The sequence below is a fragment of the Columba livia genome, chromosome 1, assembly GCF_036013475.1.
Source record: "Columba livia isolate bColLiv1 breed racing homer chromosome 1, bColLiv1.pat.W.v2, whole genome shotgun sequence".
Lineage (NCBI taxonomy): Eukaryota > Metazoa > Chordata > Aves > Columbiformes > Columbidae > Columba > Columba livia.
The window spans coordinates 207,217,482-207,232,001 of record NC_088602.1 but is presented as its reverse complement, the minus strand read 5'-3'; the positions used below and the strand labels follow the sequence as shown (position 1 = coordinate 207,232,001).

The 14,520-nt window shown below is 45.9% G+C and overlaps 1 protein-coding gene across 3 annotated transcripts in view; it reads left to right on the top strand.

Moving 5' to 3' along the window:
* The first annotated feature begins 258 nt into the window (after positions 1–258).
* Positions 259–14,520, top strand: part of LOC102087737 (store-operated calcium entry regulator STIMATE) — a 40,286-nt gene continuing 26,024 nt past the window's right edge. For 2 of the 3 annotated variants that reach the window (XM_065049293.1, XM_021284181.2), the window contains exon 1: positions 259–468. In XM_065049293.1, the coding sequence (XP_064905365.1) occupies positions 360–468 (109 nt within the window). In that variant the 5' untranslated portion in view covers positions 259–359. The remainder of the gene's footprint in view (positions 469–14,520) is intronic. The other variant, XM_065049294.1, reaches the window with a different exon arrangement.

Sequence of the window (14,520 nt, the reverse complement as noted above, 5' to 3'; positions counted from 1 at the left end):
GTCCATCCCCATCCCCCTGTTCATCCGCATCCTCTGTCCCCATTCCCGTCTCCATCGTAATCTCAATCCCTATCCCCATCTCCATCCCTGTGCACATGCACATCGCCATCCCCACCTTCATCCCCATCCTCAATCCCCATTCCCATCTACATCCCCATCTCCATCCCTGTGCACATGCACATCCCCATCCCCATTCCCATCCCCATCCCGGCCAGTCACACCCCCGCCCCGCCCGCCCCCGGGTGTGGCCGCCGCCGGCGGGGGCCGGGCGGAGGGCGGTGGCTGCTCGGGGCCGCCTTTGTGCGCGGCGGGGCCGCTCCGCTCCGCACCGCTGTCCGCCGCTCTGCACCGCACCCGCCATGGCCGCCCCCCGCCCGGCGCACGGCTGCGGCAGCGGCGCGTTGCTGGGCCGCTTCGGCGTGTTGCTGCAGGCGCTGCTGGCTCTCTGCGCCTTCAGCACCCTCATGCGTGAGTACTGGGGGGTGTCGGGGGGCTGGCACCCCTCTGACCTACGGAGGTGGCCGGCAAGGACCGTCTTTACCATCACCGGGCTCTGGCCAGCGCTTTTCGGGGGGGTTGGATACCTATTTATTTATAATGAGCACCGAGTTTTGTGTTGTCTACCTGTAGGATTTAAAGCGGAGGGAAGTGCGGTGGTTTTGTGGCTAAAACCATACAGAGCCGACAGTTAAGGTGGCAGATGCTTGTTCTTAAAAACTCTTGTTTCAAACCTTAATCTGCTGGTAATGAAGCACCACAAACTTGCAGCTGTAATCTGTAAGGATTGGCTCCGCTTGCGTGAGCGATTACTCAGTCACTTAGAAAATTTTAATGAAGAGTGAAAACTAATGGTGTAACTCGATGATTTACAAGGAAGAAGCCGATAACAAAAATAGGGCGGGTGTCAAATACAGTGCTGCTTGATTAGAGTAATAGTGCCCTTAATTGCATTGTGAGGTTGTTTTGTTTAACTTTGCTTAAACTGTAAAGTTTTAGGGCTGGCGGGGCTGGGGAAGGAGGTTACTGCGAAAATGTGTTTTGCTGATGACTCTGGTAGTGAGAAAGAGCAGCTGAGTAGTGAGAAAAAGGGGGGAACACCAGTACTGAAAGACCCGAGAAAATTTACTGTTGCTTTGTGCTGCAGCTGCGTTTTACTCTGAGTAACGTGTGCATTGCTCCTCTTGGGTTAAGTGGTTTAACACAAGTCGAATAACATGCCAGAACTCGATCCGTTTTCCTTGTTTAAAAGCCCGCGGTGATGGTGAACTAAAACTTCAAGTTTTCTGGCTAAGTAGCTGCAGATTTTTGAGGTTCTCTTATCCCTCTCTGCCTTCGGGAAACCACTTTGAAAGGCTCCAGGGTTGCGGTTAACACTGAGCTGCTAGGGAAAACTGCAACAAGTTCTTCCTGTGATAACCGATACATAGTTTTTTGGGTTTGTTTTTTTGTTTTTTTTTTTTTTTTTTTTTTTGTTTTTCTGTTTTTTGGTGTTGTTTTTTTTTCCAGCTGGCGTAGCCCAGTTGCAAAACCTGCTTGTGTTTTCACCAAATATTGACAGTAATAGGTTAAATTAGTGTTTCTGTTTCCCTTAGTGATGGTGTGCATATGGGTTAATTGTCCCGTAAACTCTATGGGGTGTCCCATAAAACCAGGGATGTCAGTTAATCATACTCCTGTGGATGAAGGTCTCATAACCCCTGCTAGAAAATCATCAACCCCGGGATAACTATTGTTCTCTAATGTTTTGTTGAACGTTAACAATCTCTTGGTTAATGTGGTGAAACTGAAAGCTGATCTTAACGTGGTTTCACTCTGAATCTGCTCAATGACCAAAGCTGCAGAAGAGAACTGCTGGCAGGGACCCTGAAAGCAGATGTGTTTACAGCCCTGGGATCGCGACTGCGACACCTCTGTCTGCAGCTGGGCTGGTGGTCCCTAATTCACCCCAGCTGTTTCTTATCTGTGCCCCATTCACACCCTCCCAGCTGGAGGCTTTCACAGGTCTGCTGTTGGGGCTGTTTGGATGCAGACTTCTAACCCACAGTTGTCAATGACTTCATGTTAGGCAATACCTTGCTCTGAGGCTGCTTTTGGGCTACTCATGTGGCCAGTTCAGTTGGCAGCTTCCTGGGGAGGACAAGGTGACAGCAGCTGGCTGGTATGGGAACCTCTTGAGCCAGTGGTGTTGTGTGTGTGTAGAGTCAAAAAGGTTCCTGGGGACCTTGATCTGCATCTTCATCCAGTCCAGCATCAAGCTGGGCAGTCCCAGTTAGGTGACTCCTGCGTTTTGGGACGCTGCTGTCACCAGAGTCAGAATCAGCCCTTCTTTGATACTTTTTCCTTCAGTGCTGTGACATTCCTTAGTCTGCATTTCTGTTGTTTGTATGTCTGTTATTTCTGCTTTAATGGGATGTTGCAAGCCAGCTTGCTTGATCTTACAGGTCAGTGAGTGGAAATTCAATTCACAAGCCAATGCTTTTTGCATTCGTTCTGCTTTAAAGTACCAGTTCGTCTTAGTTATAGGAGAAACCTGAATTTGAATAGCTAAGACTTCCAAGTTTTGCAGGGGCTGTTCAGAGCACTTAAAGACATCGAGAGGAACTTGGACAAACAGCAACATGGTGTTCTACAAAGTTTTGCAGGTGCTTGTCCATGGGATGTGCTCGCAGAGTGTTTATCTAGAATGTGGGTCCCAAGTACTGCCCATTCCAGGAAGGATAAGTTTATATGTTGTCATCAGAACAGCTTGTGGTTTTGAATTTCTTTCTCTTGGGGCTGTGGAAAGATTGTATCCTACCAACCTGGTAGAACACAACAGAGCAGGAACTCCGCCTTCCGTGATTGTCTGAATTGATTCTATGAGTCCAGTGTATGTCCAGGTTTCAGGAAGCACAACTTGTATGCAATACTAGAAGTGGTAAAATGGAACTGTCACCTGTGCCTTCGAGTTTTACTACAGCAGCCCACAAACTTTCTTGAGGCCAGTTTAGGCTGTTGTAAAGACTAGAGCAAAAATTCTCAGGTGGCAGAGGGAATATTTGTTTCCCTGTAGTGGGGTGAGTAGGATGGTTGCTCCCCATGGCTGTGGGGTGCATGGAAAGGGTCTTTCATGTGGTGAAAACAGAATCCAGAGGTCAATGATGCCCAGCCTTGGCAGGGAATTGGGAAAGCTGTTTAGTGAGGTTATGTTGGTCTGGGTTACTACTGTGAGCAATAGTGATGAGAGAGTTCTTTGAGCCCCCAAACTCTGTCTTGCTTTTCCATCAATAAGGTCTTCAAGGTTGTAGTCAAGCCTAATTCCAATATGGTCCAGGCCTTGCTCTGGTTATAGCTCTACCCCATTGGGTAATCGAATGAAAATGGTTTATTATCCTTCCCACCTGCCTGCAGTGGCTTTGGAGACACTTTGGCTGCATGGACATTTGCTACAAGATCTAAGATACACTTGAAAGAAAGAGGCAGAAAAGTCTTACAGCTGCATGTGTGTGGCAATCCACTTTCCCGTGCACGAACTTGCCCTTAGGGAGGTCATGACGTGGAGGAGCGTGGATAATTGTGCAATCTCATCTGAAGTTTTGTTGCTGCTCTGCCTTGATCATCACTCCGAGAGAAGAAAGCGTGTTGCAGTTACCTCAGCTGCAGATGCTGGGTGTGATATGGGGCTTGAATCCCTTTAGTTGCTGCTTATTGAAGTTTAAAAGCAGTTGGTTTTTTTTCGTGTGTAGGGTTTTGTTTGTTTGCCTTTAGGAAGGGGTTGTAGAGTATCAAAATTTGTCCAGATTTGCACCCTGGACAGCAAAACCCATTGAAGTGAAGGGAAATCTTGTAGAAATTTTAGCCATAGCTCCCTTTGTGGATTAACTGGAGTGGAAGAGAAACAGATTTTGTGAGTTAAAGGATCTTTCTCTATTGTGAATGGAAAAAGTTTTTCCTTGAACCTGATATATATTTGTTTTGTACCCTATCACAAACAGCTTGAAGGACTTCTAAGAGCATTTACTTCTCTTCCATCTTCCTTTATTTCTTCCTTTATTTCAGCAGCCTTCTGAGCTCCTGAATGAGGTTTAGTAGCACCTGTGCTGCAGGTGTCAAAAAACAGACTTAGCTCTTGCAGACAGTTCATGCTGCCAGGCAAGGAGAGCTGGACTGGACCGAGCTCTGCAGCTCTCTTCACACAGTGAAACCTGGTTTTCAGCCTGACTTTTGAAAACACCTTGATCCTGCCTGTTGTGACAGCAGTGTCCCTTTATCTCTTTTTGTGCATCGCTGCTGGCTGTATTCTTCCAACACATCTTGCCTTGAGCTTAGCCTAAGAAGGCAGAGCTGCTTGTGGTAGGGACACTAGTGCTGATGCCCCAGCAGAGCTTGGTGATGGAGATGTGCTGTTAGCAAGTAGGATGAAGTTTTTTACTCTGGTGCAAGTAGCTTGTCCCAAGGCAGGACCACAGACTGGCTGTAAAAGAAGCAGTGACTCTTGACTGTGGTAGAAAACTGCTGATAAAGAACATAAAAAGTGCTCCCTTGCTCTATGGTCTGTGTTTACCTGGTTCCTGTGGACTTACCAGCTGACCTGCCAGTGCACTCTTCTCCAGGATGGTGGGCAATTGGTTATTGAAAATTGGGAACAGTCTCCACGTATATGGACATGTCTGAACTTTAGAGAGGTGGGTGAAACCCGTGGTACTCATCTCCATCAGGTAAATCAAATTTAAGCAAACTTTTGTGAATTTTTAGTAGGTTCTGTAGCAATAGGGCAAGGCGTGATGGTTTTAAACTAAAGATAGGAAGATTCAGATGCAAGATGCAAGGAGGAATGATTTTTACACTGAGGGTGGTGAGAGCCTGGTCCAGGTTGCCCAGAAAGGTGGTAGATGCCCCATCCCTGGAGACATCCCAGGTCAGGCTGGACGGGGCTCTGAGCAACCTGAGCTGGTGAAGATGTCCCTGCTCATAGCAGGGGTTGGACTAGATAAGCTTTGAAGGTCCCTTCCAACCCAAACTATTCTGTAGAATATATGATCCTGTCTTATGCTAAGTTCAGTCTTGATACTATACATACTTTGAATTGCAGCACTGGTTCTGTGCTTTAGAATGTGTGGTGTTTTGGCTTTTACCCTGAAAATCCCTTATAAGGGTGGGTAAAAGTGTGAGTCAGTGTCAGGAAAGAGAAGTAATAGATCATTTGATCTCTCCAGACATCTGTTTTGAAACAAGTTTGCCCAGGACACAAGAGCACTACAGGCCTAATGTGCCCAAGACAGGCTCTGCTGACTTTTCTTCCTCTACTACAAGTGCATTAACTGTTTGATTTTGATTATTCACACACATCTATTTTTAAATGGGAACTTCACCACTGCAGATGCTTTTACTTCTAGGGGGAAACAAAAGCAAAAGGTTAACTGTGTCTCTGGAGATGCAAAGCATGTGGATTTGCGGACTGTAATAGTCAATTTACATGTAGGTTTGTGGGTTAAGTAAAAAGCTACATATGGCAGGACTCTCAAGATGTTTTCTTCTGCTTCAATACATCTGAAAACTGGCTGAGCTTGAAAACCGTACGCTGTGCTTTGTAAGCTGGAAGGTCCGTGCAGCACTTGATGTGCTTCATTAAGCTGAACGCAGCTTTCTGCAAAGCTTTTGAATTGCAGCTGTTGATTGCGTTGACCTCTTCTCAGAAGTCACCTTTTGAATAGCTAAACTGGGGAGCGTGAGGTTCCTGGTCTCTGAAGGAACAAACGGGTTGAGTGAGATGAGAAATGAGCTGGCAATGTAGAACTGCCTGGAAACTTATCATTACTCAAGGGCTGCGAAGTGTCTTACACCTTCCTGAATTAGTTCTGCGACATGTGGTGAACAGTTGATATTATAGGTGACTTTTAACTCTATACAAGAACTTCACAGGGAAACTAGTCTTCTGTAATTGAGGGGGAGCAAGGAAAGCTCTAAGGAGTAGTCTGTTAAATTTCTAACTGTTTTTATAAGAGCGTTTGTGAGAAAACTGTGTGGCAGATAGGCTTCAATGATAACTACCAACCCAGCTGCATCACTTAATTCTTCAGGTGTTGTTCTCTTAATGGTCTCAGATCCCATAGTCTTAAGATACAGCATTCCCTGTTTAAAACCTGTTTTTCAAGGGACTGATCTGAAATGTAGTCATACTTTATGTGGAAAGAGTTCATACTGGGAACAGAGTTAAATAAACCACTCTTCCTCTGAGCTGGAGCCCAGCCTCAATCCAGGTCTCCTATAAGACCTGTGTCATCAAATAATATGCCCTGTCCTCAATATGCAAGCATGACTAATGCTTGTCATCTCAAAGCTATGGTTTGTGACCATCTGGAACTTGGCTAAAATGACAGCTGTAAAAAAATCCACATAGAAATAAGACACACGCAGACTAAAGTATGATGTGGCATTCGCTTGGGCAGTGGGTCCCAGGATAGGGTGAATGCTCCAGCTGAGACTCATGGTATGGCTGTGCAGGGTGGATGGTGGGAGGTGGTGCTGCTCTGTGGGTTCCAAAGCAGATGACTCTGGATTTGTATGGGGAATAGGAATAGATGGGCTAAACAGCATCAGCAGCTACATAAGAAAAGGGGAGAGCAGTAGCTGTTAGATGGGATCTTAGGGAGGAAAGATGTCCAAGTCTGTCTTTTTTTTTTTTTGGTTAGGGAAAAGCAAAACTATTTCTTGCAAGCAAGTCAGAGCCCTCTAACCCAAAATAAACTTTTCTGATCTGAAAGATGCTGGGCTCCCCAGTTTAAGAAGGACAAGGAGCTACTGGAGGGAATCCAGTGGTGGTCTACAAAGATGATGGGGAGTCTGGAGCATTCTTCTCATGAGGAAAGGCTGAGAGAGCTGGGATTGTTCAGCTGGAGAAGAGAAGCTGAGAGGGGACCTCATCAATGCTTATAAAGATTTTCAGAGTGGGCGTCAAGAGGATGGGACTAGATTCCTTTTAGTGGTGCCGAACAATAGGATGAGAGACAATGGGCACAGACTTAAACTCAGGAGGTTCTATCTGAATTTGAGGAGAAACTTCTTTACTTTGAGGGTGACAGGCTGCCCAGAGAGGTTGTGGAGTCTCCTTCTCTGGAGACATTCAAACCCACCTGGACACATTCCTGTGTGATCTGCTCTGGTGAACCTGCTTTAGCAGGTGGGTTGGACTGGGTGATCTCCAGAGGTTTCTTCCAAACCAAACCAGTTTGTGATTCTGTGAGCAGCCCAGCAATAGCTGGATATCTTCAGTAGGAGCCAGTTCAATCTGTATACTTCCCTGCTGCCTCATTCCTTGCAGATCCAACTATAACCTTGAATGCAGCCATCATTCCTATTCCTTCCTTAAAATACTCCCTCTGCCAGTTTTGCTACAGGTGCTTATGTTTTTGAAACATTGGTAAGAGGGTATTTGGGAGAGAATGACTAAATCTAGTGAAGACTAGAGGATGCAGATTGGTAGCGATCTGTCCTCTTAAAGCACTGGTAGGGCTCTTGCTGCTCCCTGAGCTGATGGAGGGTGCACGTTTTGAGCATTTCCAGCTGGGGTGCACATTTTTCTCACAAGAAGCATGTTGGCTGCGCTCTGCAAACTTCTCTGCTGCTTCCTCCCATTGTGTCTCGGTTTGAGCTGTCTGAGTAGCTGCTTGCTCAGGCTAAGAATAGTGCAGACTCCAGGGTTTTGGCCTCTGTATCCTGCATGTTGGCTTCTTTCCTGCCTGGAGCTTGGAAAAAGCCTGGGAAAGGGTGTGTCCTTCAAAATAGGTTGAAATCTGTTATTGGAGACGATACTGCCTATAAATAACATGGAGGTTGAGCAGGGGGAGAGCTTGTTTCCTTGCTGGTGCAGTAGCTCTGAGTCCTTTTCTGCAAAGACCAAAAATAAAGTCCTGAGCCTATGGCTAATGCAATGTTGCCCCAGAGATGGACCCTTCTCTTAATAACAGGTGACAGCATTACCAGTTCTGGGCATTGCAGCCCTTATTTTTATTGGACCATTCACAAGTTAAGTGTATAAACATTGCAGTATTTTCACAGAGAGCTTCTAATATCGGGTTCATTTTCAGTGTTCATCTTCTGGGGCCTGTCGCTGAGATTGATGGGGTCAGGCTTGTGTCTCCTATAAATCAAATCCTAGAAGCTTTGTCTGAGTTGACATCTCCCTTCCAAACTTCAACTTCTGAATCCTTTGGTTGGTCACAGTAATATTTATCAAGGAGAGGGTCTGACTATCAGCTAAGCACATCTAAGTTTCTCCTGGGAAATAAATTTCCCCCTTTAATTTTGTTGAAACCTGACTTAGTAGTCTGTTTTCCTAGTCAGCAGCTAGTTGCTACAGAATCACAGAATGTCAGGGATTGGAAGGGACCTCGAAAGCTCATCCAGTCCAATCCCCCTGCCGGAGCAGGAACACCCAGATGAGGTTACACAGGAAGGTGTCCAGGCAGGTCTTGAATGTCTCCAGTCTAGGAGACTCCACAACCTTCCTGGGCAGCCTGGTCCAGTGTCTGTCACCCTCACTGAGAAGAAGTTTCTTCTCATATTTAAGTGGAACCTTCTGTGCTCCAGTTTGAACCCATTACCCCTTGTCCTACCACTGGCTGTCACTGTGAAGAGCCTGGCTTCATCCTCCTGACACTCACCCTTTATATATCTGTAAACATTAAAAAGGTCACCCCTCAGTCTCCTCTTCTTCAGCTCCAGAGCCCCAGCTCCCTCAGCCTTTCCTCACGCGGGAGATGCTCCACTCCCTTCAGCATCTTTGTTGCCCTGCGCTGGATTCTCTCCAGCAGTTCCCTGTCCTTCTGGAACTGAGGGGCCACAACTGGACACAATATTCCAGGTGTGGTCTCCCCAGGGCAGAGCAGAGGGGCAGGAGAACCTCTCTGACCTACTGACCACCCCCTTCTAACCCACCCCAGGTACCATTGGCCTTCCTGGCCACAAGGGCCCAGTGCTGGCTCATGGTCACCCTGCTGTCCCCAGGACCCCCAGGTCCCTTTCCCCTATGCTGCTCTCTAATAGGTCATTCCCCAACTTATACTGGAACCTGGAGTTGTTCCTGCCCAGATTCAAGACTCTACACTTTCCATTGTTCTATTTCATTAAATTTTTCCCTGCCTAACTCTCCAGCCTGTCCAGGTCTCTGGATGGCAGCACAGCCTTCTGGCCTATCAGACACTCCTCCCAGCTTCATGTCATCAGCAAACTTGCTGATAGTGCACTCTATTCCCTACGGCAGCTAATTCTGCCTAAATTAGTATTTTTATTTCCAAAAGGGCTAAAAGGCACCTGTGCTGATGCTCACATCTCCACCAGAGCTGTCTGAATGCCATGTGAGGCTGGGGATCAAGGGAGGATGCTGTGTGCAGAGGTGTCCCCCCATGAATGGGGTGAGGAACAGCATGAAGGAATTGGGTGGTCGCTGCTGTGCTTGTCTTCATTGGTTATAAGAAACAGATAATTTGTTTAAAAACAAAAGCAGACTGCGGGGCAGCATTGCTGCAGACTTGGGTAACACCAAGGAACTATATGTGTCTAGTGTGGGCAAAGCTTTCTACTTCATCAAGAAAACACCATAATAAATGTCTACCGCTTATTACTCTGGAAAATTAAAAAGTGACGATAGCTGTCATTGAGCTTTTTATCTTCTAGTTTTGACTATTTGCAGATATATAATGAAAAACTTTTCTCTCAAACTTCTTTTTTTAACATTTCAGAGGTTCTTATTCAGAGTTCCAACTTCCACCCAGCCTGGTGTTTCTCAGGGATTTTTGAGTGTAAATGATCTTTATTGTCCTTGACCCAAGAGGAAGGGCCTGGGAGTATTTTGTTTCCTGCCCTGCCCTTTCTCAGCCATGGGCAGGGTATGTGTCTCAAATTGTCACTCATCTTCCTTCCTTTTTTGTTTAACTTCATGGCTTTTTATCTGCAGTAATTGGAGCCGAGAAGCAGGAGGGTGGTAACTTATTGGAACACCAACTCTAGATGGCAGGCTGTCATCTCAGAGATGCTTTATGCCTGTTTAATGGGATAGACCTAGATCCCCTTCTCCTGACTCTTTCAGGAGCATCTTCCCATCTACTCAACCTTTTCCTGAGATACTCTGGACCATGGAACAAGTGTAAATGGTCACACAGTGCATCACCTCCACCCTGCTGCAGGGCTCTGTGCCTTGGAGCAGCCTGGATGCTTCAGCTTGGAACTTCAAGAGGCTTCCTCTTGCTGTTCTTGAGGACTATCTTTGAAGCCTTTCTGAAGGAAGTTTCTACACAGTGAACTATTTTACTGTTGGCTTCTTCCACCTACTTTACTGTTAATTGAAATTTAAACTCAATAATTCAGGATCAGATTGAAATATGTTCATTGCAGGGCTGGGTCCTGCAGGATGAACCTGGACAAGAAACCTCCATCTTCTTCCTTTTAGCAGTTTGTTTTTTCATGCTGCTTGCTGTCGCATCCTGCTCTGTTAGAAGGACCCTCAGCCATGAACGTGAGGTGTTCAGCTTTATTTCACTTGGCATCTCCTATCAACCTGTGGCATCTCTTTAGCAGCAATGTGCACCACTGGGTGCTTTTGTGCTATCAGAGAGGTAGGTGACTTGGCACAACTCCCAGATTTGCCACTTTTCAAAAGACAAATAGCTGTGTGATAGAAGGGGTGGCTCAGTGAGCCATTGACACAAACTAGGACTTGCCTTAAACATGCTGCAAACATCCAGACTTTACATGGCCAGTGGAAGTGTGAGTTGAGGCTGATTTCTCAAGCTGCCTTGCTTGAAGTCAACCAAAGAGCAATTGTTCCCAACCTGTCTTGAGGTTTGTTACTTCTTTTAGGCTTCAAAGATTTGTCTGAAAGCTTCCCTGTACTTCCACCGGTGTTTTCTTCCCCTTGGAAAGATTGGCAGGGGCTGGGAATCTAAAGGTTTGTGTGGATTTTACTAGGACTAGTTTTCTGTCCAGTGATGATGTGTAGAGGCACAAAGTGAGATCAGATGTCCCCACTGTGTGTGCATAGCCTGCTCACAAATATTTAAAAAGCAGTGACTTGCACCTGGGTCCATGAGGAGCAAATACAGACCAGCAAACTGGGAGATCTGTGCTCTCCTGGCCTCTGGTGTGGTCCAGGCTGCTGACCCGACTGGGCTTGCAGGTATCCGGGTGGTTTAGGAGGATCACTTAGCTGTGGAGATGTGCAGAAATGTTGGTTCCTTGCAAAAGCCAGCTTGCTTTACAAATGGGCGAAGCTGGGAAGGGAAGCAGAGTTAAAATAATCAGTGCTGTTGGGAAGACAAATTCCTGGTGTCGTCTGGTGTAAACTCAGTACAAACTCACCTAATTTTTAATCTAACTGGATGGGGATTCTCTCCTATCTCTCATAGCTCTGTGTGCACTAAACTTAATTTTTAATCGGTTTTAGGCACTAGAACTTAAATATTATATTTCTTGTTGGCTTGTTGCATGCATAAGCATGCACAACTTTTCTTAAAATAAATCTTAGGGGTGGATTGATCTGTCTGAGCTGTGGTAGCAAACCCATGCCTACAGCTGGTAGAAAACTGAGTTGACCCTGGTGACTTTAGACACGTTTTGCGGAGAGCAAGGGAGACTTCAGCCTTTCTCCACCCTCAGCCAGCTGTATGCCTGTGCACACCATGGCTTGACTCAAGAGGAGAGGGATGCTTTGCAGTTTCTGCTCAGCCTGTTGCTCCCAAAGCACAAAAGCAGCAGTGATGCTTCAGAGGGGACTTCATCAGCTCCTTGAGTTTCCTAAGACTTGGTGCTACTTCTGTGTGGATTTAACATCACCCATAACCTCTGGGTCAAAGCTACCAAATTACTCTGCCTGTTAAAGCTCTGGTAATCTTGGCTAGATTTCTGGTTTAATTTGGAGACAGCCTGCTGCAGCTCTGCACAGTAAATGCCCTATTAAGCAGTTAATTATTTCTCTATAATACTAGCTTTTATCTTTTAATACAACAGTTTTACTGTCTCTGATAATTATGCAGTCTCAGATAACTCTCTTAAATCTAATGAGGCATGACAAGCTGTGTTCAACAAGGCACCACACCATTAACTTCTTACCTCTTACTTGTCATCTTATCGCACTGAATTACCGTATTTCTAGCCTGAGTGGCTGTGGATGCGTAACATGTCACTTCTCATTAAGAAAATAATGAAAATCATCCCTGGTGCTTTTGTGGTTGGGCTACTGGTCAACTGGCTGGCCTGGTGGCCTTCAGATCCCTCCAACAGCTTCTCTCCAGCATCATGGTCTTTAGCCTGTGAGTTGAGCAAGATTGTTAGGCTTAGTTTAAATACTTCTGGGCACTCAAACAAGCTTGGTTAGTCCCTGAGTCTTTTACTTGTGGATGGGCAAAATGCACATGCCCATTGAAGGGCATCAGTGATGGTAGAACTTGCTTGAGCTGATGGAAGCTGTTGCTGCAGGGATATCTCGAGGTGAGTTGCAGCTGAGTAAGGGAAACAGGGTGTTTTTTCTGGGCACAGACTGCTGTGGAAATGCTTAGTATAACCTGACCTGACTTCTGCTTTGTTACCCATTAATGGCAATAGCAGATCAGGTCACTGGAGTGCCGGTTTTCTGTGGATTTGAGAGCAGCACCAAAAATCCTGCATGTGCCTGACTGAAGTCCTGGGGTTAGGGGGACTGTATGTTCATATATCACCCTGCCATCTTGCCAGTAAAAGAAGTACAAGGTTATACTTCTGAAATGGCAAAGCTCCTCCCAGGAAGGTTCCTGCATTCTTCCAGGCTGGACCAGAAAGTTGTTTCCCAGGGGAATGAGCCCGGGTTGTCCCTTGGGGCAGATGGTAGAGCTCCATCTGGCAAACTATGTGCTCAATTACAGCTGGACCAAACAGGCGAGTTAATTACTGTCTAGATGCAGAGCAAATAGACCTTCATTTGGAAATGAGCTAAATCCAGCCAGTGTGTTGGTTTTTCTTCCCAGCCTTTACAGAGCCTGCTGATGATTCTGCTTTTCAGGGTGGTTTTGCTTTCTGCTACATGGAGCCTGCACAAGTTGTGCTGTCAAAACCATGTATTTCCCCACAAGGCAGGGGAAGAAAAAGATGCCTTATTTCAGGTTATAACCTGAGCCATTCATATTCCCTGTGGTGTTTTGTGGGATGCTCATGGGACCAGCTACTGTGGAGTGCCTGGATTAGATCAGATTCTGGCTCTAAAAAGGCAGTTTTTACTTGGACAGAAGTTGTTGGCTTCTCTGTGGTTTCATTAACTGAAAGACTAACCAGTGGGTGGAATGTAAATCTGGAAAGAGAGCTGGATACCAAGTTATGTTTAGAATTGTGCTGGCCTTATCAGTAGTGTTAGTGATCTAAAATAGACCAGAGACGTTGCTTGTGCCCTGTACCTCCCACGGGCAGCAAGGAAATTCGTGTCTATAGAAGTGCATCTTTTTACCCCACTGCAGAGCAGGCAGAAGTGTGTGGCTCTAATGCCCCTGCCTTCATTGCCTTCATCTGTGGCACTCTGGGTCTCTCTCTTCATATCCCCAAATTGTTCTGGGAAGTGTCCTCATGTGCCAAGGACTGTCAGCAGTGAGAAAAGTCCCTTTGGTTGTAAATCTGTAAGCAGTGGTTGATTACATGTAGCTGGGGGTATGAAGGACGAATAGCTGTGACTAGTGGGATGGTGTGTGTCTGTTCTGCCTTTTGGTTGCTTTTTAAAGGAGTAGAGTAGGCTATGGGGCTCCCAAGAGTGTGAAGACATAGTGATGATAAAATAGGTTAACTGGTAGTCTGTTTGGACTTCTGCAGTCTGTGTACTCTTCAGCACTCATTGCAGTGATCTGCCCGGTAGCACAGCTGGGATGTACAGAAGGATTCAGTGATTAACACACAGCATATACTCTTGGAGTAGTTTTTTCTAGCAGGATTGTACACTGCACAATGATTCATACTCATGTGTCCTGCTGCTTTCAGGCTCCTGCTTTCGCTAGATGGCACCACCAGGCAGCTGCTGTGCTTGCATCCCCAACCAGACTATCAGGAGTTAGAGAGGATGCTCTGAATTATTTTTCTTCTATTTCTCTAAAAATATATATATATAAAATATAGATATTCACAGCTCATTATTTTTAACTCTGAATCCTTCTCAAGCTGGCAGTATGTTTGGGGATTGATTGTGGCAGATTTAGCTTGCTCTCCATCTTGAGCTCATTAGTGCTGCTGAGGAGAATGGTTTCAGCAACCAAGGTGAGGTTGAGGACCTGTACCTTCCATGTCGGTAGTGCTGATTCTTTAGATGTAGCTGTTAGCAACCTTACCACAAAGCAAGTTAATGTCACTGAATACCCTTTGTGGTTTTTTGGTTTTTTTTTCAATTCTAATTAATCTGATGTAGTGGAAAAGCCTCTTCCAGGTCTGCTTGTTCTAGAGCATTGGTACATGTGGGTTTAAAGGGAGAAGAGTTGGCCTAGTAGCTGGTCCTTTCTAAAATGGGCTTCTAGCTGAAGTGACAGCAAAATAGTTAAA